A 21,506-nucleotide genomic window follows, 5' to 3' on the forward strand; every position below is an offset into this window, starting at 1 on the left:
CCCTCAGCTTACATGGACGTACAGCCCGACCGCGGCCCACGGGGCTGGGCCTCCCTCCGGGGCCGAGCCGACGGGGCCAGCGCCCGCAGCAGAGCCTGCCAAGGTCTGCCCTGTCCTCGTCCTTGTCCCCGCAGGGTCCCGGGGTTGCTTGGCTGGTGCCAGCCAGTCGTACCAATGGCTCAAAGTGCGGCGTGTCCCGCGGCGGGGGGACGAGTCCGGCCCGGGGGCACTGGGTCCAGCTGGCAGTGGTGCAGAGATGCTCCGGGGCAGCTCCGCCAACGCCGGGGCAGCGAGCAGCCCCCGTCCTCCCGGCTCCTGGCCCCAGAGCGGGTCCCAGGTAGCTCCCGGGGCGGCAGAGTGGTGGCTGAGCTACCGGGGGGAGCCGGGCACAGCGCCGGGGCAGCTGCCCCCGTGCCGGGGCTCAGTAGTAGTGGACACGGCCCAGGGTGCCGGTGCCCAGGATGTCGGGCTGCCCGTTGCGCCAGATCTCACGGATGATGCGCTCGCGCTCCTCCAGCCGCTGCGCCCGCTCCAGCTCCTCCGCTGAGGCGAAGACGTTGACGGCCAGCGCTCCGTCCCCGGGGCCATGGGTCTCCAGCGGGATCTCGGTCACTGGCAGCAGCGACTCAGATGCTGCACGGTCAACAGTGTCCTCCTCTTCCTCGTCCTCATCCTCGTCCTCCTCCTCCTCATCCTCGCTGAGGTCCCGCGGGTGGGGTGGGGGGCGCACCTGGGGCCGGCAGGAGAGGCGCAGCACCAGCAGGCACAGGGTCAGCACCAACCCGAAGCAGACGCCCAGCACAAAGTAGAGCCCGAAGCTCTCGGGGTTGGCTGCGGGGAGAGCAGAGGGGATGAGGGACGGGCCCATGGCTGTGGCAGGGCCCGTGGTGGCCCCGGCGTCCCCGGGATGTGGCCCCGCTGGTTCTGGGCGGGCTCACCTCGGATGTGTGCGTACGCAGCCATGCTGTTGCTCAGCAGCTCCATGTCCTGCCTGCGGCTCTCCATCCTGCACCCGGTCACGCTCAGCGTCTCTGGGGACAGCACGTGCTCAGCATCTGCAGGACAGGGGGGCTGAGCGAGGTGCTGCTGGGGGCTGGAGCCCCCCCAAGTCCCCAACCCCTCTGGGGCCACTCCTGCATGCAAACATGCCCCAAGCAGGGACTCGTACCCGGTCTGGGCTGCTCTGGCCGGGGCCAAGCCCCACCAGGTGCCGAACTGGAGCAGTCCCGCTCCCATCACCCCTCTGCCCTTCCTGCGGGGCCAGGACGGATATGGCTCCTCCAGGACAGTGCGTCAGGCGGCTCTGCGGCACTGGGCCAGGCGTTCCATCCCGTGCCGCAGCCATGGGCCATGGGGCCGGGCTCAGTGCCGAGCAGGGCCGGGGTCCCTGCACCCCCCTGCCCACGCTAGCGGGGCCACGCGGGAGCTGGTGCTGCCTGTGCATGCACACGGCTGCTCCCGGCACAGCCCCTCCGGGGCAGCTTTCCCCACACCCCCATGCAGCTCCAGCCTCGGCTGTTTGCTGTGGGGCCCCGTGGCATGGGGGCAAGGACCAGGCCATGGTGCAAAGGCCGCAGGAAACACGGCTGAGCTGGGGCTGACCCCTTGTCCCCCCCCCGCTCCCACCACTGCGAGAGAAAAAGCTGCCCAAGTCCTCCTGGCGGGGCCAGCCAGGGCTCCCATGGGAACCTGCCCTGGGAGCTGGCGGGGACGTGGGTGCCCCGTGCCATCTCCTCCATGACACCCTGTGGGGATGGGGTGCAGGGGCAAGCACCCACTGCTCCTGCCCAGGGACCCAAGCAGCTGAACACCAGCCTGTTCCCTCCCCCCCAGCCCCTCACTGCCCCCGCGTTGCTGCCCTGGCGCTGGGTCCCCCTCAGCTGTGGGGTGCTGAGCCCCCAGGGCGCGGGGCTGGGCAGCGGGCAGGGCGGGAGGCGATGCAGTGCCTGGCCCTGGCAGGAGACAAGCTCATTTCCCAGAAACAGCTCCACGGAGGGAGGAATGAGGAAAGAAATGCAGAAAATGTGACACATCAGCAGAACCATCCCTGGACAGTCCAGTGCTGCGGGGCGACCGCACGTCCCAGGGCTGGGCAGCCCCTCATGGCCGGACAACCCGAAACACGGCCAGCGGCGTCCCCGGGGAGAGCTGTGTGCCCGCCCCATGGAGCAGCCCCACTGCCAGCCCCGGCAAGGGGGCCGGCTGGGAGCTGCATAGCCCCGCTGCGGGGCTGGAGGGGCAGCGGGAGCCCCGCTGCTGGCAAGGGCACCGCAGGGCTGGCTCCAGGGCCACGGGGGTGCTCAGCACCCAGAGCTGGGCGCCCGCGGCCGTGGTCCGGGGCTGTAGCGGGCACAGGGTGTGCCTGAGCCCGGGGACAGGCGGAGGGAGCTGAGCCCTCATGGGTGCTGCATGCTGGGCAGGAGAGTGCCGAGTGCCCACCACCGGAGCCGGAGCCGCCCTGGATGCCGGGGGCACCAGCGCGGGATCACCCTGGGATATGGGTGCGCCTGCGGGCACGGCCCCAGCGTGCTCAGCCCCGTATTCCCAACCACCGAGCCCTGCATCCCCAAACCTTGCGTCCCCCAGCCCCAGCGCCCTCAGCGCTGTGCTCCCAAGGGCCAAGCCTTGCGTCCCCAAGCAGTAAGCTCCGAGTCCCCAAGCACCCAGCCCCAAGTCCCCAGGCAGCCCTGCATCCTCAACCGCCGCGTCCCCGCACCCTGACCTCCGCATCCCCAAGCGCCGAGCCCTGCGCCCTCAAACCCCGCGTCCCCAGCCACGCCGGGGCAGACCCGCGACACCCGGCCGTGGCCATGGGGGCTGGCTGGATGCGGAGTGCTGGGGTCCCTTGGGATGCCCCGGCCACCCTCTCTGGTCCCCGCAGCCCTGAGCCCCGTGCCGGTGCCCGGGGCCGGCGGGGCTGGTACTCACCGGGGTGGCGGGCAGCCCCAGAGCGGGGCGGGAAGGCGAGTGGCGGCAGAAGCCTGCTGCACTTTGGCTGGAGAGAGGGAAGAGAGAGAAAGGTCTGTTTAGCATTAACGCCGCAGCAACAGGAAATAGTTTGGAGGCGGCTGGCGGTCAGCGCTCCCCGCCGGAGCCAATGGCAGCCCCGTCCCGACGCCGAGCGGGGCGCGGGGCCGGGGTTCGTCCCGCTCCCCCGGGACGCTGCGCTCGGCCCTGCTGCAGAGCCGCCCCGGCGCAGGGAGCGGGGCTGCGGGCGGCTCCAGGCCCCATCCTGGCCGTGCCCAGCGCCCATCTGGCAGGATCAGGCCTGGTCCTCCCTGGGGCCAGGTTGGGCCGGCGGTGCCGGAGCGCCCTGGGCTCGTTTTTCTGCGCCGCGGCCTCGGCTGGACGAAGCCCCCGCACGTTGCTCCGCAGGGACGGGTGTGCGGGGGGCAGCCGGGCAGGGATGGAGCAGCCCAGGCCATGGGCCGGGGGTCCGGCTGCGCTGCTGCCCACCCAGCACCTCGGCTGCGGCACGCGCCGCTCCGAGCGGCAGCCGCCGGCAGAGCTGAGGGCGCGGGCAGGGGGCTCTGCCCCAGCGGGGTCAGCCCTGGACATGGGGCTCCGCACCCCATGGCCACCCCTCGTGGCCCAGGGCACCGCTCCGGGCAGGACGGGCTCAGCCCCAGGGCTCAGCACCGCGCAGGGCCTGGCAAGGGGGGGCCCAGACCCCCCCGGGGCAGGGCCATGAGTGCCCATGGGGCCACTCCGCTGGGGGTCTGTCCCCCTGCATCCCCCCGCACGGCTCCCCGAGCACAGCAGCCCCCCCGGGCCCGGCCCCCCCGACCCCGCACTCCCCCCATCCCCTCTTGCCCCTGCGAGGTCGCTGCGCGCCGGGCTCTCGGTATGAAGTTTTATTGCCGACATGCAGGAGTAGTTTTGATGTAGTACAAAAATAATGTCTTTATACAAATTTTTTTCCTTGGGTTTTTTTTTTTTTTTTTTTCCACTTTTTTCTTACAACAGGCTCCTTCCCGCAGCACAGCCCCTCCGCCCGCACCCCCCAGCCACTCCTGCCCTCCCCACACCACCCCCTCCTTCCAGTTTGCTTTAATACAAGTGTGATTTACTGGCGATGACCGGTGCGCAGGAATACTGGGTATGATACAGCCTTGCAGAGTCCCCAGAATATTGCTTTAACTTCGGTGGGGGGGTGGGGGGAAAAAAAAAAAGGGACAGGAGAAAACCAGATGGAGAGAGCAGAGCCCTGGCCGGGGGTCCAGGCCCCCGGGGTGCACAGGGGCTGGGGGTCGTCTGCTGCTGGTGGCACAGGGGGGTAACGGGCGCACGCTGGGGTGTGCCAGGACAGACCTACCATCTTTAAAATAAATAAGGCTAAGACTTCAGGCTACTGGCTCAGCTGGCTGGGGTTGGTGCCACTGTTCTAGTCTGTATTAGTGTTCACAATTCCCTTCCTGCCTGCTGCCAAGCGGCTTTGGCGAGTTCGCAGGCAGGACATAATGCCCGACGCTGCCAAGGAGTTTCAGGTCAATCCCTGTGTCCCCACGACGACAGCTGGAGGTTGGCCCGGGCTAGACGCAGTCCGCTTCCCCAGCCCGGGGCAAGAGAAGGCAACACGCTACAAACAGATCTGCTACTCGCTCCCTACCCGCACTCGCCGGGGTCGTAGAGCTGACCCCAAAAAAGCATGGGCCAGCCGAGGCCACAGCAGCTTGTCCCACCCCTGCTCACCCGTTTCCTTGTGCCCAGCCCAAGGCTGGCAGGAGAGGGCGATGCTGGAGCTGCTGCGGGGCTGGGAGCAGGGGAAGGAGGCAGCTGGGGAGCTGCTGCCTTGAGCGAGAGCCCTGGGACCTCTGTGTGAGAACAGTTCATCTGGCAAGACAGGCATCCAGTTCACAAAATGAGGCTCAGAAACAATCGTTCCTGTTCTCAGCACAGGCAAACGCTCTTCCAGTGGCATTAGGTGACAAACCGGGACATCCTTCTCCCGCCTCGGCATCACGCAGGGACAGCAGAGGCGGCCCCAGGTTTGCGTGGCGAGGCTGGGATGGCAAGATAAGCTAGGGAACAAATACAGTAGAGACTTCAGCCAGCCCCTTCCTAATTCTAGGCAGACTATTTTGGGAAGCTTTTTCACATTATAACTCATATATTATATCTGTACCACAACTGAAGTGTGAAAATGCTAAATCAGAATTAATGCAATTTTAACTGCACCTTAGATAAGCTACTGAAAAATAAGATTAAATCATATATCCTTATGAAACTAAAAGAATCAGTGAAAGGTGGGAAAGAGGTCAGAGGCCACACCGGGCCAAGTCCTGCAAAACCTTTGAACTGCAGACAAGATCCAATCTTTGCAGCGATCGCCTGCAAGGACGACTCTTGCCTGAGGCAGCGGCCGGGCTCTCCGGGCAGCCCCCAGTCACACCGGGTAACCGGGCGGCCATGCGTGCCGCTCACGAGGGCCTCGGCGCGCCGCAGCCCACGCACGGCCACCGAGGGTCGGACACCGCAGCCAAACCAGGTGGCATGTTAAGGGCAGAAAAAGATTTGATGCAGATGAAGGGAAGGGGGAGGTTTCAAGAAATTCTTCCTTTCGAGAAACCCCGATAAATCTAAGCTTATTCAAACCATATGGAGCAAATGCAATCAGCCGACTCTCCGTACTGCACAGCCACGACTCTTGTGCCAGCAAACCAACTTCACCCTTGGTAGTCGTCTCCTTTCCCACAGACTTTGCTTGATCCAGAGAACAGCATGGTTAAAAAGACAAGAGAGGTAGATTACAGTCATGATTAAAAGCAGATTAGTCATCTAGGCTTCGATTTAAAAAACAGATTCCAGAAGATGCCAAGAGGTTGCTGCTTCCAAAACTAGCTTTTTCAAAAGTCTTCTCCCTCCAGAGCGAGTGTGAGTGCGTGTCCCTGAACAGAGCTCAGAAGAATTGCTACATTATTCTCCATCACGGGACACCGGTATTGCTGTTGAGCTGTAGTAGGCGACGTGAAAGGCAGACTGCAGGATGGTGCTTGTGCTCTCGGATGTGTGGGAAGCTACTTCCGAAGGTACCTCTGGGCCAGGATAGCTGCGTCCAAAGGGTTCATGGGCTGGGCATCGTGGCCCAGGCGCCGCACTGGGGGGATGTTCCCAAACTGCCGCTTCTGTAGGAAGCTCTTGGCCTCATGCAAGGTGTTCTTCTCCTCAGCCAAGAGCAGCTGCTGCCTCATGTAGTTCTCGAACTCGTACTGCGAGCACTCCTCCGTCACCTTCACCTGCCAGAGAACCACCCCGTCAGAGCCACAGCAACAAGCAACGATCCCACAACTCCTCTCTGATGGTCCTGAGCTACCGCGGAATAACTGGAGCTGTAATGCAAGAACCAGACCTGCTGCCAGACATACGGGTAGGACTCCCCACCAGTGCCACCAGGAGCAGAGGTCTGGAAACCTCAGTGGCTCTGTCCTGATGCAGCTCATCCCAGCCCTGCCAGACATTCAGGGGCTGCAGCTGTTTGACCCCGGTTCTCACATCCCCCCGAGCCCTGTGGAGGGATTTCTGATGGCAACGCTGACTGTGGCATCGCAGGCAAAAGCTTCTCTACAAGGCTGTCCTCAGGCACTGAGGTCACCAGCCACCACTTCCAACACAAAATACGCTGGCAAGAAAACAGGATGTTTTCTCCCATCGCAGAACTCACCGGGGAGCCTGAGCCAACACCGCTACCTCCTCCAGGCTCTCCCAGCGCAAGTGAGCTCTCAGCTGTGTGCGAGGGAGCGAGCACTGCTCAGAGAGGAGCAAGCTGCCCCTCAGCCAGCTCCGGGGCTGGTGAGCTCGCTTCCAGGCAGCACGGCCAGCTGGATGCGACTCCTAGCCCCAGCAGTACGAGCCTTCCCTTCCGCTGCACAGGACTGCGACGGACTCGGACAACTCGTAGAGCAGAGGCCACAGCGGGTCCTCACCACCCTCCCCTCACTGGCTCGGGGGCCACAGGGGGCTGCCATCTCTTTCCATTACAGACAGACTTGGCACAGGGGCACGGAAAAGCAGTTTTGTGGAAAGGACAGTAGGAAAGCCTACCTCTTGGGGGTTTTCAGGGTTAGCCACTTGGTCATCGATGTCTGGCACCACTTGCAAAGGGCCACTCAGCGAGGACATAGACTGCCTGCGGGGAGAGCACAGTGTCAGGGACCCGGAGCACGGCCCCGACTCTCCCACCCTCACCCAACACCCCGGGCAGGGCAATCCCGCCCGACCACGGCTGGACACCAGTGCGGCACAGCGCTGTCTGCATGCCACACCGGCTACTAAAGGATGCTATTCTGAATTCAATTTCCCTGGTATGAAATCATGTTAAAATCCCCAGAGCGGCCTTTTTTTGTTTTTAAACAGGATGTGGAACTCTAACTCTTGCATAGGTAGGAGAGAAAACAGCCACAGCTCCAAAAATCACAGACGTGACTGCTGACTCAACAGGCAGCACAAGAACTTTGCCCAGGCATGCTGCGCAGCACAGACAGAAGGTCACAGGGCTGACAAGAGAGGGCTGCACCGAGCAAACACCACGAGGATCCATTTCTGCTGGAGTGTGCTACTGGAATCTCATCCCAGTTGGTTCATGCCAGTCCTGGAGTCAGCGTTACCCTCAGAAGGCATCCCCACCCTGCACGTGTCGTGCTCCCACCCATAATGGCATCTCCTGCTCTTCCCCTCCGGAGATCTCATGCCTGCTTTTACTTAATGGATAATGCAGTGCTAATTACAAGCTTGCAGGAAGCGTCTGCGTTTAGCTGCATCTGTTTGTACACGTAAGATACTCCTGACCATTAGACTTTCTTTACAAATCAAATCTGGGGAGCACAAGGGGGGCACAGCAGCAAAGGCCCTCCTGTACCCCAGTACTGTTTTGTAATGTTACTGCTTTACAGACTCCAACCTTGGTCACGACAAGCATTTGTACAGGCCACTCCGGCTGTATCCATCAGCAGACACCAACGGTTGAGACACAGCATTTAAAGACTTTTTTGCAGTTCTCACAGATCATCCTCTGGTGTCCTGTTTGGCAGCAGTCTGCTGGCTGCAGCTGGAATAACACAGCCTGCGGCCAGAGACGCCATGTTCCCGTCTCTCTCCTCTCGCACATACCATGATGCTATGATGGAGCTGAGAGAATCCAGCACTTCAGAAGCTGTCAGACGCTGCTGCGGATCCAAGACCAGCAGTTTTCGGATCAAGCACACAGTGTTTTCTGAGACCCGCCCATCCCTGGGAGAGAAAACGCGTGGTGAGCCCGAGTGCACGAGGTGGGCAGAGGCAGCAGCAGCATGGACGTGCCGGGAGCACGGATCAGGAACTACAGGAGCCACCATTGCTCTGACCGAGACCCCAGAATTAACCGGGAGGTTGATTCCCTGTCCCTGCAGCATGGGGCCTTTCTCACCTTTGCACAAGATGTCCCAGCTCCGCTACTGCTTCCTTGGTGTCTACTGCATACAGTCTTTGTTCTCATTACTGCTGCGACCCTCAGGGGCTTTGATTGAAGCCCCTCCAGCTCCGGCTGTCCCAGTAAGGCCCAGAGCACCGCCCGCACAGGCACTAAGAGAAGGGCCTCCCCGGGACAGGCTGTACTCACTCAGGGATGGTGTACTCGGCAGCCTTGATTTTGCGGAAAAGCTCCTGAGGTATGCTGTCGTAGAAGGGGAACTGGCCATAGAGCATGGTGAAGAGCACCACACCCAACGCCCACATGTCACTGGGTTTTCCACGGTATGGCCGTCCTGCAGGAAGCAAGGAGAGACAAAAGCAACAGGCTTTACGACACTGCTCACCCCGGTGGCCCACCACCAGCAGTAAAGGCACTGAAGCAACCTCCGCATGTGATCCTTTTTTCTAAGCATTAATCAAAAATGCTCAAGACTTCCTATTGCAAGACCCTAAGAACCTCTTCCAAAGGTGCATCCTTTGCAAATAAGTGCATTGCTCATCTCCACACGGGTGTCTTCCCTTTCCCTACAGAGCAGGGCTATCCCTGCTGAATGGTCTTGATGTGATCCAAGAGCACCAAGTAACCAGAACCACTGCGTACTGTGCTGGAGTTCACACCTTGCTCCCTTCCACCATCCCTGTAGACTGTCGCCGCCGGGAGCCCCTGAGCCTCGCAGGCTCCATGGATGCCCCTTGCTGCGAGCCCGGGTCGAAGGAGAAGAGAACTTAAGGGCCAGTGAGCACAAGGCACTGGGAGGCAGGAAAGAAACCCGGAGAAGAGTAAGTGCTCCTTGGGTGAAAAGTGGCCCAAGATTAACACCAGCCTCACCACCCGGCTGCACCGGAGATTTGCGTGGAAGTGCAGACAGACTCTCCACACGTGGCTCAGATTGAGCCCATCGAGATGGGACTCTGCCTCCAGGACAGATCAGCACATGGCCGCCAGAGCCTGCTGGGAAGCCGTGAACAGCACAGGAAGGTGCCTCCCCCACACAGAGGTATTCCCAAAAGTTGCCGCAGCCCCAGCACACCCTGGGAGCGGCTCGATGGAAATGCTGCTTTAGAGCCCTACAATCGCACAATAAATCAGAAAACGGCAGCATGCACGAGGGTCAAAAAATTAAACTCCAGTGCTGTACCACAGCATAGGACTGAGGGGATGACTTCCTCTGACTCACACAGTGAGTCACTGCTGCAGCATTTGTTATTTGTACTAATTATTCTTTGCTTTATATGCTCAAAAAAAGGCACCTCTCCCTCCTCCTCCAGCTTTTCCTGCGGTGACATTTCAGCAGCCATAAAATGCAAGCCATCTCTTAGCAGAAGACAGCTTCTTCTGGAGACCTAAAACAATGATTAATTCTTCAGGCGTTTTAGCTTCCTCTTGCACAGGAGCATTAGCAATACAGACAGAGGGATGCTCAGAGTCTGAAGGTGGTGGTGAAGCCTGGAATGTCCTCAAGTAACTTTTCTCTCAATGCTTGGAGGGGAACTGCAGACTGAGCCATTTTGGAACAGCACCTTCAGGAGCACAGGACCGGGCTGCAGAGACGCCCCACGGGGAAGGGCTATTCGCAGAGACGTCAGAGCCAGAGCACAGTGCAATTGCACCTGAAGGTCAGGCTACGCAGGATGCAGACCTATAACTAAGGCTGCTCTTTGCAGCGTCTTGAACAGCCTCAGCTGTCAGAGAAGTCAGCAAAGACAGGCTGTTCAGCGCCTTGTGGCATGTGGACTACAGGCAGCCAGTCAATCCACCAACGAGAGAGCTGTCAGAGGAAACGCAGGCGCTTGCAGCCAAGCTGTGCTGGCAGGGAGGGTGACAGGGCTGAAGTCCAGGACAGAACGGTACCCTGGACGAGCAGGAAGGAGCAGCTCCATGCAGCCTTTACCAGACATCAGCCACTTGAGCTGCAACTGCTCAAGCTCCTGCGGAGCAGTTGGCTCATATCATCCATCTGGTTACAGGGGCCTCAGGATATCCTGCAGAACAGGAAAGGCCTGCAAAAAACACACGTTCCATCTCCTCGCCTGCCTCTGCTCCCTTCCTGGCTTAGTCCTGCCCAGGAGGGAAGCAGCCTCAAACCTGCCTGGCAGATCACATCGGAAGCGCTCAGCTACATTTACTGCTGCTGCCTGTAAACCTGACAACAAACTTACTGAGGGGAGTCCGCTAGGTCTGGAAATTTCAAGACCAGCTCCCTCTGAGGGCACTCCTGAAATACAATAGCTCAGGATACCACAAACAAACAACTCAAATCTTCAGAGGTGTTTTCGGTATTCTAGATGTTATCATCACATAAACAAATGCGACAGACTGGCGAGGATTCTGACTTTCACACTGGCTACACGCACACCAGCAAGTGCTGCTGGCAACTTGTCCAGAAAACACTTGGTGCTGATAACCTGCTGTCCACAGTTTTAGGCAGTTTCCCATCATCCTAATGCTAGCTTGGCCCTGCAGACAGATAACCCTTAGCAGGTGGGATGCATTAGGGGTGATATTGGACTGCATCCTGCAGCTCAGCTCCATCCAAAGGGAATTTTATCTGTGCTCACAAGGAGTACTCTGCAACATGAGCTAATGCACGATACCTGGAGTCTACACAGAGAGATGCTTCAGACGCACAGTCCCAGCTGTAAGTGCACCCTTCAACACTAGTCCAGCTCACCTGGATGACAAAAACCCTCCAAAATGATGCCTCGGTCACTACACTGACAAACAGGACAAGCACTGCCTGCTCAGCTCTGCCAGCACAAAAGCTAGTACAGTAGCAGACCTTAGAGCTCATGGAAGAGAAACCTCCTGAAGCAACTAAATAGACAGAAACCACATCTGTTTCCAAAAGTCCCATGCACTGGCAATGGTTAAAAGGTGGGGGACATCAGGGGAAGCTGTTCTTTGCCAGACTTCTACTTAAGGCCTCTGCTGGAGACAAGGCATAGGCCAGACTGCTGGAGACATGACACAGCCTGAACAGACTGCTGGGCTGGCCTGGCCTGGCGTGATCATTCCTTCGTTTTCCCTCCTCTCAGTTGGCCCAGAAGCTGCCCAGAGGGTCAACAGTTCCCTTCTGGAAGCAAGCAGCAGCTGCAGCAACTGCTCCTCTTAGTGTACGGCCTGGAATAAACTGACATTATGGTGGGATTTGGACCGATTGCCTCTCAGGCCTAGGGATTTACCTGCAGCTTAAGTGAAGCCTTAGGAACAAGATTCAGACACGGGAGACAGAACATCTTGTCTGCAGTCGGACTTATTTAGGAACAGGCAGGGAGCATTTAATTAGCTCTGAAGTTCAGACTATCCTTAAGAAAAAAGTTACACTCGCTCCTTCTTTGCATACTTTCCCAGTTGGAAAAACAGCCCAAGTCTCATAACCGGACCCTAATTAAGAGTCTCTCACAGAAGGCAGGCTACATATGGGAACAGAACTAGGTGGTTTTCATTTATTGTCAAGAGCCACAAATAAATGAAATAAGCGTTAAGCGTGGGGGCTGTGAACTCCCGCTGAGGGCTGAAGGGGATTGCCTACCGCTAAGCACATCTGGGCTGATGTAGGCAGGGCTCCCTCGCTGGTCTTTCAGCAGGTCATCTTCACTCACGAGGTGCTTTCCGAGACAGAAGTTTGTTATGGTTATTCGATGAGTCCTGGGGAGAATCGGAAGGCATCAGTGAACAAAGACCCGTGTGAGCCAAACAGCACAAACAGAGGAAGTTAACCAAACCAGAGGAGTGTCTACGGAGCTTTTTGGGAAGTTTGAAGTGCTGGGAAAAGACAAGCAGAGCTGTAAGAGCAACTCCATCCCGACAGGGGGGGATTCCACACCTGTCAGCATGGCTTGCAAGACTCTTACAGGGGGAGTAAGAGAATCTCTTTTACAGCTACAGACAAAGTATACATCCAACCGGAGCAGCACGGGTAAGCGTGGCCGTAAGCACAGGGTGCTCACGTAACTTGCCCACCCCGCAGCTGCCTTTTGGCCAGCCTCCCAGGAGCAGACTGACAGCACCCTAGCCAGCAGCACAGCGCCAGGATCTGCACTTTCGTGCTTGCTGACCATTGTAGGGCGTGAGTGTTAAGAAAGTAGAAGTTTATTTTAACAGCTGATTCTCCCCTACGCTTCTGTTTCTAAAGGCATCTTCTCCACACAACGTTTTCTGGAAGCTGAGGGAAAATACCCTCCAGGAAGGACTGCCCCACGCCTGCCCTCCATGCACTGTTTGCTTATGCGTCACCAGCAGATGAGCTACAGGACCCCGGATCAGATTCAGTTTAACCACTTCTGCGTCACCCAACAGTCCCACAGCAAGAGTCTGGTGGCAGTTTTACCTGATCTGCAGGACTATTCTTCACATGAAAGTACGCAGAACAGAGAAAGTCTAATCCACATACAAAAACCCTCCTACACTGGAGTACTTCAGAAAAGGTGAGAACTGCAGGTACACGCAATTTCTGTATTAAGATCCCCCTGCTTCCCTATGGTATTGCCAGCTCCAATTAATGAATTTCTCCAGGGAGAGTGAGCTCAATACAAAATTACTACCACATTTAATCTTCCACGTCACTCAGATAATACGGATTTTAACATACAACTTAAAGGAGTGAACAGAAAAACACTGTCTAGAAGATTTCTGTATTCTTGAAAAGTATTACACAACCAGAGCCTGAGAGCATGAATTAAGTCAGTCAAAATAACCAAAAAATATTTCCAGCAAATCTAACAGACAAGTGAAATAAAACCAAGTGTGGGTTGGCAACGGAGAGTTGATTATTAAGAAAGGCAGACTTGTGTTTAAGAAGTGTTAGCTTCAACTGTCAAGAGACTTCCCTGACTGAATAACACTCTGCAGGATTCATTAAAGATTTAAAAGACTAAGTGTTCTAAAGGACATTAAAATGTTTGGGGTTGCTTGGTTTTATTTAGTCACTGAAATTTGATCTAATCTGTAACCATCCAACCACTGCACTGGCTAACTGGAAACCTGGCAAGGCTTTAGCGTCCGCACCTTGCAGGGGACAGCGTCTGAGGGATCTTCATTAGCCCAGGGCGTAAGGTGCCTGGTTAGGACTTTGCAGTGACATGTAGCCACTTTCACTCCCCCACCAACAGAAAAGGCCTGGCTGTTTTGTGAACACGGCTGGAACAGAACAAACATTTCTGATCAGCCCAAATGACTGGTCCTCTCCATGGTGATCTATTCTTACGCCTCACCCACCCTTCCATATGACTCACTGCTGTAGAGGCTACAGTTTTTCCTCACCAAAGCTGATGGTCTTGCAAAAGCAAAACAAGCAAAAACATAGCATGTAATACAAAAAATGACTTTGGCAAGTGTGTTCACAAAGCTTCAACTACCTCCCCTTTGCTGCTAGTGGGGGCCCCTTGTGCAGCCCTGTCAGTGGGATGCTCCACTGCACACTTTGCCCAGAGAAGAAGGGAAGCTCTGGGTGGATCCTTTAAAGCAGCAACCTTTGTCTGCCCCTTCCTAGCAAGAAGGAGAATCAAAGAAGCAAGCAGAAGATAAGAGATTTATCTTAAAGCAGCTCTACCGAAACAACTTAAAATAATTTACAGGTGGCCCTGAAAACCACTACCTGCTGGGGGAGTGATGGGAGGGTGGAAGCAGACAAAAAAGTTCAGCCTCAGCAGGTAAAATCTGTTTGCTTTCAAACAATATTAGGAAGGAGGAAAAAGCAAGCTGTGACCACAGTGAACCTACATGCTTTGTACAGACTCTGGAAGCCTGCAGACCTAAAGCCTTCCAGTTTTTTATTCATTCCACAGAAAACCAGACAGTGTGAAAAGACAATGAATTCCACTCATTCTTAAAGTTAGTGCAAAATATTTAGCCAGTAATGCGATACTGAAGAACACAGCAGAGTATCTGAACTGGAACGAGCTTGCCAACTAACTAACTACATAACCCAAGACAACTAAAAAAAACTCCAAGGAGCCACCAAGCCAAGCGCACGCTACCACCAGCTGCCTGAGCTCATGCCCACTGCCGCTGTTCGCCCTGCTCAGGGAGTGCTGGTCCCTCCTGCGCCTGCACAGCACCCAAGACGTGGTGGACATCAGTGCGTTATAAATTGAGACTTGCATCAACCAGCTAATGGGAACAAGGAAGCTATTTCAAGCACAAATACAGACTAGAGAGAAGAACTTTTGTTTAGATAAGTAAATATTTTACTGCTAGCAAAAACACAGCAGCGCGACAGTCAAAGGTTTAACACTGCTGTGATTATAGTACAGACTGCATTGTTGGGAATTCCTTTAGCACGATGAAAAATGAATTACGTGAACAGAATCACTTACCACATTTCAATTTTTTTTTTTTTCTACATAAAACAAGCATTTCTCTTGCAGGTTTCTGAATTACTATAAAATTTAGTTTTCAGAAGTTAGAATCCAAAAAGAAGTGCTGATATGGGGTCACTAAGCTTGGTGGAAGAGTGAACTATCTAGGTTGGGCTCAATTCATTGTTGGAGATTAACTCATATAACTTTGAACTGGATTTGTGGTTTTGTGCAGCCTGCTTCCATTTCCCTCACCCTTCTCACACGAGAGCACTCTCAAGAAGTGCTGCCTTCAATTGTGTTTCTAATAGAAATCGGCTTCAGGGAAGAAACATAAGACAACTGCCAGAACAGCAGCTCTCCAGCAGACTTACCTTTTGTTTAGCACCATGTTTCCTAGTTTCAAGTCTCTGTGCACAATATTTTTCTGTAAAATATAGAATAGTATAACATCAGCAAAAGCATATTTGTTATAGAAGTATAAATTTGATACTTGGACAGAAGCACTAAGTATCTTTTGAAATCATGTCATCTTCATTCACAGAAGTAACCTAGATCCAGGTTTCAAGTCAGGTTGCATCCTGGGTACTTTGTGCACTTCATGTTCGATTCTGTCAGCAGGACAGAACAAGCAACTTTGCTACTCTGAACACACAGACTTGACAAACTAAAAGGCCTGAAACTTAAGTCCAGGCTCAGTAAGACCTCAGTAAGATGAGCATTTCCTCAAGATACATGCTTCGTTGCTCTGCCAAGGAAGGGTGGGTGTCCCTTGTCACAGGGTATGAAGTCAAACAGCAGCAGAATCTATTTTTGTTACAATAATTTCTAGTTCATTGATCTCAAACTTGTAACTGGAGGTTTTGACCTCAGAAATCAATTCTTACATTGTGATTTATTTTACTTCAAAAGGAAATAGCTTGAAGTATTTCCTGCATTTAATTAGCCTCTGCTCTCCTCTTCAACCACCCCTTTCTGAGGTTACTAACACTGTAGTTCACCTGATCCGTGTTTAGTCCAGCTGGCCCCTCTCCACAGTCAACAAATGCTTCATTATCATCAAGAAACTTGAGGGGGGGGGAATGCTCTTTTGTGGCTTGGGGCATGAGGTCTTATGCAGAACACTGTTACACGGAAACAGCTGAAATATCCATGCTCTGCAACCTCGCCACTGCCTGCACAAGGAAGTTCTAAAACATCTATTACGCTAACGCAGGAAAACAGTCTTCCAGCACTGAAAGTAATAACAAGGATCTTACCTTATGTAATGCTTCTACCACTCGTACCACATCATAAAATATCACTACCGTCTCCCGCTCACTGAGTCTCTTCTCTTTAATGACATAATGCTGCAGATTGATCAGATCTGCTGTTTTGTCACTGAAATCATGAGCACAGAGACAGTCTAACACAAGACAAATGCGCTTCTTCATTTTTCTGACCATTCTATTGGCTTCTAGATCTTCTATAATTTCACAAGCTCGGTCCTACAGGGAGGCAAACAAATGAGCAATAGTTCAGGAAATCTATCTGGGCATACGCACTTACATACAGAGCACTAGAGAATAAATAACTACATGGTGATCTCAAAATAAGCAAATGATAAGCAAATGCAATCATAGTGCTTGATCTTTGCCCCGAGCTGGGATTTCAGAAAGAAGATAGACGATCTCTATTTAAAGAAGCCAGAGAAAGTCTATGCTGTTTGACTATATGCGTATGTCAGCACTGATACCATTTACATACACACAGACACTTTTAGATAAACCCAGAAAAACTCTACAGTGCTACAGACTGAGAATTCTAGGCATCCGACACATTACTAATGAGAAGAACAAAAATCTTAAGACATGATTAGCAGTTCTTCCATAACATTAAACAGGACACAGCCGAGCTGGACATTTGGCTTATTTAAGATATAGTACAGGTGGCCTCAAGTGAAAAGTCTGTTGACAAAATTTAACCAGCAAGCACGGCCACAGCAACATCCAAACGGGTAATTCCGATCAGCCCCCAGCATCCATCAACAGCTCTGAAGGTAACAGCAGTGCAATTCACTCACGTGAGACACTGATCAGCACGCCGACTAGTTTAACTTGCTGAAACAGTTTGACAATTTGGCCCCTCTTACAAGTCATCATAAAACCATACAGAGACTGGAAAGCATAAATTCAGTTCTAAAGGGTGCTCTATGAGCACAAATTAATTTGCCAGTGAAGTAACTATTTTCCTACTTGAAGGGGACACTACTGAGCGCCTGTCCCATCTTTGAATGTTCTCACATTTCCCAAATCCCAAACCCCGTTACATCCCACTTAACACTCAAAAGCCCCTGCCACAAACTTGCTCCTTTGAAGCAGCCAGCAGCAGTTAATCTCAGCAGTGTGCTGGTAATTCTTTACGCACAGGAACAGGGTCAGCATGAACTGTACATTAAACAAAAGCAGCCCAAGCCAATAGCAATTACTGGCACTCCCCCAACCTGGATGGTGACCAGCGGTACCTGAAAGAGCCCGTGATGATGAACCACTCCTTCCTGGTTGTGGAGCAGGGAAAGGAGGGAGTACTCCGTGTGCAGCAGCATCTTGCCCTGTCGTTCCTCCTGGGTTTCTATTCCTTTATCACCCCTTTCTTCTAAGGTGAGAATCTTCAGGAAAAGGGAAAAGACCTTTAGAGCTCCCAGAAAAACCCAAATGCCCCCAGACCTCTCTCACATTTTAGGTATTCACATGTGTTTAACAGCTGATGTAATTGCTCTGATGTTTTGCATACTTGCCACAAACCTGTTTGAACTAACATCTGTGCAGAATGCATAGCATGAGCTTGATTAACACAGAAAAGCTGCTCAGGTGGCTTTTTGCAAATATCCCAGGTGATTTTTCCCACTGGATCTGCTCCCATTTCAGGCACAGCGGGGCAGATCAGAGGGCTCCCGGAGAGCAGCGCAGCAGCCACAGAGGCCTCGTCTCGGGGCTAATCTCGACACCAGATCTACGCCTGGCAGAACTGCCCCGCCGAGGGGAAGTTCCAGCAGCCATTTCCGACAGTGCAGCAGTTCAGCCTACACCACACACTACTGCGAGGGCTTCTGTCGCGAGAGCTAAAGAGCCCTGAAGATCTGGAAGCCCTGCAGTTTGCTTACCTTTAGCTGATAAAAGTCATCTGTCCCATCCTTTCTTGCCAAACACTGAACAATACTTGGCACAGGGGAGTTACCTAAACGTGGACCTAACAGCACAAAGCAAAAACAGACTTGTTTTCCTTTAAGCAGCAATGACTAATTCAGGGTTACATCAGTTTGCAAGTGTCACACAGTTTACATTTGTTTAAACTAAGTTCCTTTTTTTCGGGAGACTAAGTGCATTTCCACAAATTACAATCTAACGAAAAAAGAAATGGTATTGAATTCAAACCTTTTTGGACAAAAGTTTCATTTGTTCACTGGAGAAACATTTAACAGAAGCCCACACAGGGCACAGCTGTTTTCAGAAATTCAAATTTCTGCATGCCTGAACCATACGGCTTTTACATTTACTAGCAACACCCATGGCAACTGCTATTACCACACCTCTGAACCCAGCTGCCACCTCTGCAGGGACTGCTCAGGTATGCAGATGAGTCCAAATCTCAAGTTAACGTACAGTCTCCACTCTCCAGTTTAAAATCAATCAGCTTCCAATTGATTATCCATTGGTTTCCACTGCGAAGTCCAGCCAGTGAAGTTTTGACAGTTTATGCGACTAGTTCTGAACTAACAACTATTCTATCAACTCTCAAAAGGTAGCAGAGTGGTCTTGCCTTGGCACATACCGCTTACAATGACCACCAGAGCATTTACTAAGTTGCCTACATGCTCATTTGTCAGCATATTCCAGGCAAGCAGGGTCGAACATCTCCCCAGAGCTCTAACCAAAAAGCCCCCTGAATGAATTTGCTCTTTAACAAAGTTTAAGAATGTAGTTTAAAAATAAATAATTAAAAAAGGGGGTAAAAGCAAGGGCTCATTTATCTTAAAAGCCATGCCTGCATTGCTATATTAGCATTACAAATTTCCTTAGCTTGACTAGCTGCAGAAGTTCCAAGGGCTGCTGCTCTGCTACACTGGGTGAATTGCACTCTGAGGTAAGGTGCTAAATTACACATCTCCTTTGCCTCATTTCACAGTGCCTTTTATTTTCAGTTTTGCAATCAGTAGCTACCTTGAAAACTGAAGAAGAAAACCCTCCCTGCTTACCTAGTATAAAAGGGCCTGCTCTCTTGGCATTATTTCCAGAAATCCCTGCACAAAGAGCTTTTGCCTTAGCGGATGTTTCCCCAGCTCCTCTGTCTGATGCTCGCCGCTTCATCCTTGGCTCTTGAAAGAGAAAGAAGATCACATTTGATGAGCAACTGAGTTAATTTCTTATACTGTCCCTTATTTCATACTGGAAGGCTTTCACCTACTGATACACTCATGTGTCTGCCTACTTGTGTTTCTACAAAAAAGCTATGGCTCATTACTGATAGACCAGTTGTGGGTTGGAGGCTTAACGCATTTTTGAAGGTATAAATCAGCCTCATTATTCAAAGCAACATTTCCTAGAACAGTTGTCCGAGAGACATAGTGGGAACGAGTCAAAATAATTAAAGCTTGTTTTACAGCAAAAACAAGTTTGCAAATTAACATATTCAAAGAAACTCTGAAAGAAAATGCCTAAGTTATCCTTTTGTATGTCTACTCTGATTCAGCCTATGGACTTTTGTGGGCTCCGTCACTGAGGACTTCCCACTAGGCACTGCAGCCAGCTCACCAAGTAACTCCGAAGGCTCAAGTCTGTTCCCCAAACAGCCAAGAACACACAAAACTAACTGACCATAAAAATGAACAGTATCTTCTACCTTTCCCAGCAAGGGCACAGAAGACTGAAACAAGTTAGTTATTGTTTCAGTTAATTTAACAATGATTTTTTCAAAAATGGATTTTTAGTCTTAAAAGAAGTTCCCTCTCTCTCCTTGTACCTCTTTAGGCTCTAACTTTTTTATTATGTCTTCGTCGATCTACATCCAATGCAGCTGCATTGAGCTGAATACCTGAAATTTGAGACCAACAGCTAAAACTATCACTTCAGCCTCCATGTGCAGGAAGTGATGCTTTGTTTAGAATTAACACACAATTACCCGCCTTTAATGGATACGCCAACGAAAGGAAACACTGTGGTGCCTGCACATGTGCTCTCTTACACGACCGCTCCATGCAAAGAACAATTTAACCTATTAAATGCAAATCTCGTGCTTTGCATCCAAGTATTTATTCAAGGACCATGCACCACTACAATTCAGCACAAACAACTAAAAGCTTGACTAACCCCTGCTTACTCAGGTATTGCAGAAAATCTGATTTCCAACATGTATTTTCTGCTGCTCAGAAATCTAAAGAGAATTTGAGGCAGTATTGCAGAACCAATACCTAAAGGGCCAAATAAATTCAAGTCTCTGACTAAAACCCTTCTTCCTCAAAGGAAAGCCTTGTTTCAGTTTAGCAGGAAAAGAACCCTTGTGATTGCTGCCAGGATAGCCTTCACACGCTGCACGCCCCCTGCAAGCATAAACCAGCTCCATCAAACTGAAGCTTTGTTTCCAGTACACCTCCTCTTCACCTTTATCTCTTGGAAAATAGTTTCAAAGACTTTCACAAATATCTAGACATAAAATGCTTGTGCGCTAACATTTCAAAGATTTTTTTTTTTTTTTGAGTGGGGTAGGGGAGAGGAGGAACTAACCACAGATCCATTTTCTTACTCTGAGCAAGTCAAAACCAAGCCCCGGTAGTCTTCCCTAAGAGGTTACTACAGCAGACTGGGAAAATATTTTCGGGTTGTACTTATTTGTTTTAAAAAAGTCCCAGTGTTTCACCACATAAGAGACTGATAAATCACCATACTTTGAATGAAGTTTACCCTCTGGCAGTCCCACCCTTTCTGTGGACACAAGCATGATCTCATTGCATTAATTCATCTAGCAGTACCTGTCACCAGGATCAGAGATAGCAAGAGAGATAAGGAGAGAAGTCTTGCAGCAGACTTTGCATCCCTGCACTACCAACTTCCACCAGCCGTTCAGCTCTCCGACAGAGAAGCGTTACCAGCCCAGCCAGCTGAACAGAACAAAGTCCTGAGCCCCATATGCTCCTTGTTCCGTTCATTCCGCATCCCTGACCTAATATTTGACTATGCCTTATAAAATTCTCCACTCCTTGCAACATCATCATCCCTGCTGGAAATGTATGAGTAAGATTTCCACTGGAGAAACCCCACTGCACAGAAACTCTGAGATAATGACCGTTGCGCAATCTGAGCTGGATAGGAATCGCTGGTGCAAACGGCGTTATCGTAAACAAAATAATCTGAGGACTCACGTAGTTCAGCATCAACTGTATCTTTATTCTTCTTCCAAACTAGGTTTTCCAACGTCTCAGGAGACAGGAGTCATCACCTTGGAGAAGGCTGGATGGTCGAAAGGTCGAGGACTCTGTAATGTGAAACGAGATACACTTGATGCTGTGGTTCTGGATTATTCTTGATTACGATAACGTGGTATGCACCAAAACTTCTGCAGCTTGAAACATCTGTGTTTATTTTGGCTTAGAAAAGGCCTGAAGCTCCTGATATCACGTGAGAGAATAAAAGGGCTCTTGAAGTTCAGTCCCCAAAGAGTCACAGATGCATGGCCCTGCACAGCAAGACAAATCTGAGTGTCAACAATCTCAAAAGGCGTTTTGTGAT

At 52.3% G+C, this 21,506-nt stretch overlaps 2 protein-coding genes across 3 annotated transcripts; both read right to left on the reverse strand.

Moving 5' to 3' along the window:
- Positions 1-421: 421 nt before the first annotated feature.
- Positions 422-3,033, reverse strand: EVA1B (eva-1 homolog B). Of its 2 annotated transcripts, none has more exons than XM_075722025.1 (3): positions 2,986-3,033; positions 939-1,071; positions 422-831 (listed from the first exon to the last, which is right to left on the reverse strand). In XM_075722025.1, exons 1-3 carry the CDS (start codon positions 3,031-3,033, stop codon positions 422-424), a joined length of 591 nt encoding a protein of 196 aa, XP_075578140.1. The 2 variants fall into 2 exon arrangements, with proteins under 2 accessions (XP_075578140.1, XP_075578138.1); XM_075722023.1 differs by having other exon boundaries at positions 939-1,086.
- A 2,441-nt stretch (positions 3,034-5,474) lies between these two features.
- Positions 5,475-21,208, reverse strand: STK40 (serine/threonine kinase 40). Its single transcript, XM_009490501.2, has 11 exons — positions 21,140-21,208; positions 18,980-19,099; positions 17,888-17,973; positions 17,249-17,392; positions 16,005-16,232; positions 15,120-15,172; positions 11,979-12,094; positions 8,594-8,738; positions 8,107-8,226; positions 7,042-7,126; positions 5,475-6,236 (listed from the first exon to the last, which is right to left on the reverse strand). Exons 2-11 carry the CDS (start codon positions 19,089-19,091, stop codon positions 6,018-6,020), a joined length of 1,308 nt encoding a protein of 435 aa, XP_009488776.1. The 5' UTR covers positions 19,092-19,099; positions 21,140-21,208; the 3' UTR covers positions 5,475-6,017.
- Between the last annotated feature and the right edge of the window lie 298 nt (positions 21,209-21,506).

The sequence above is a fragment of the Pelecanus crispus genome, chromosome 16 (genome assembly GCF_030463565.1).
Source record: "Pelecanus crispus isolate bPelCri1 chromosome 16, bPelCri1.pri, whole genome shotgun sequence".
Lineage (NCBI taxonomy): Eukaryota > Metazoa > Chordata > Aves > Pelecaniformes > Pelecanidae > Pelecanus > Pelecanus crispus.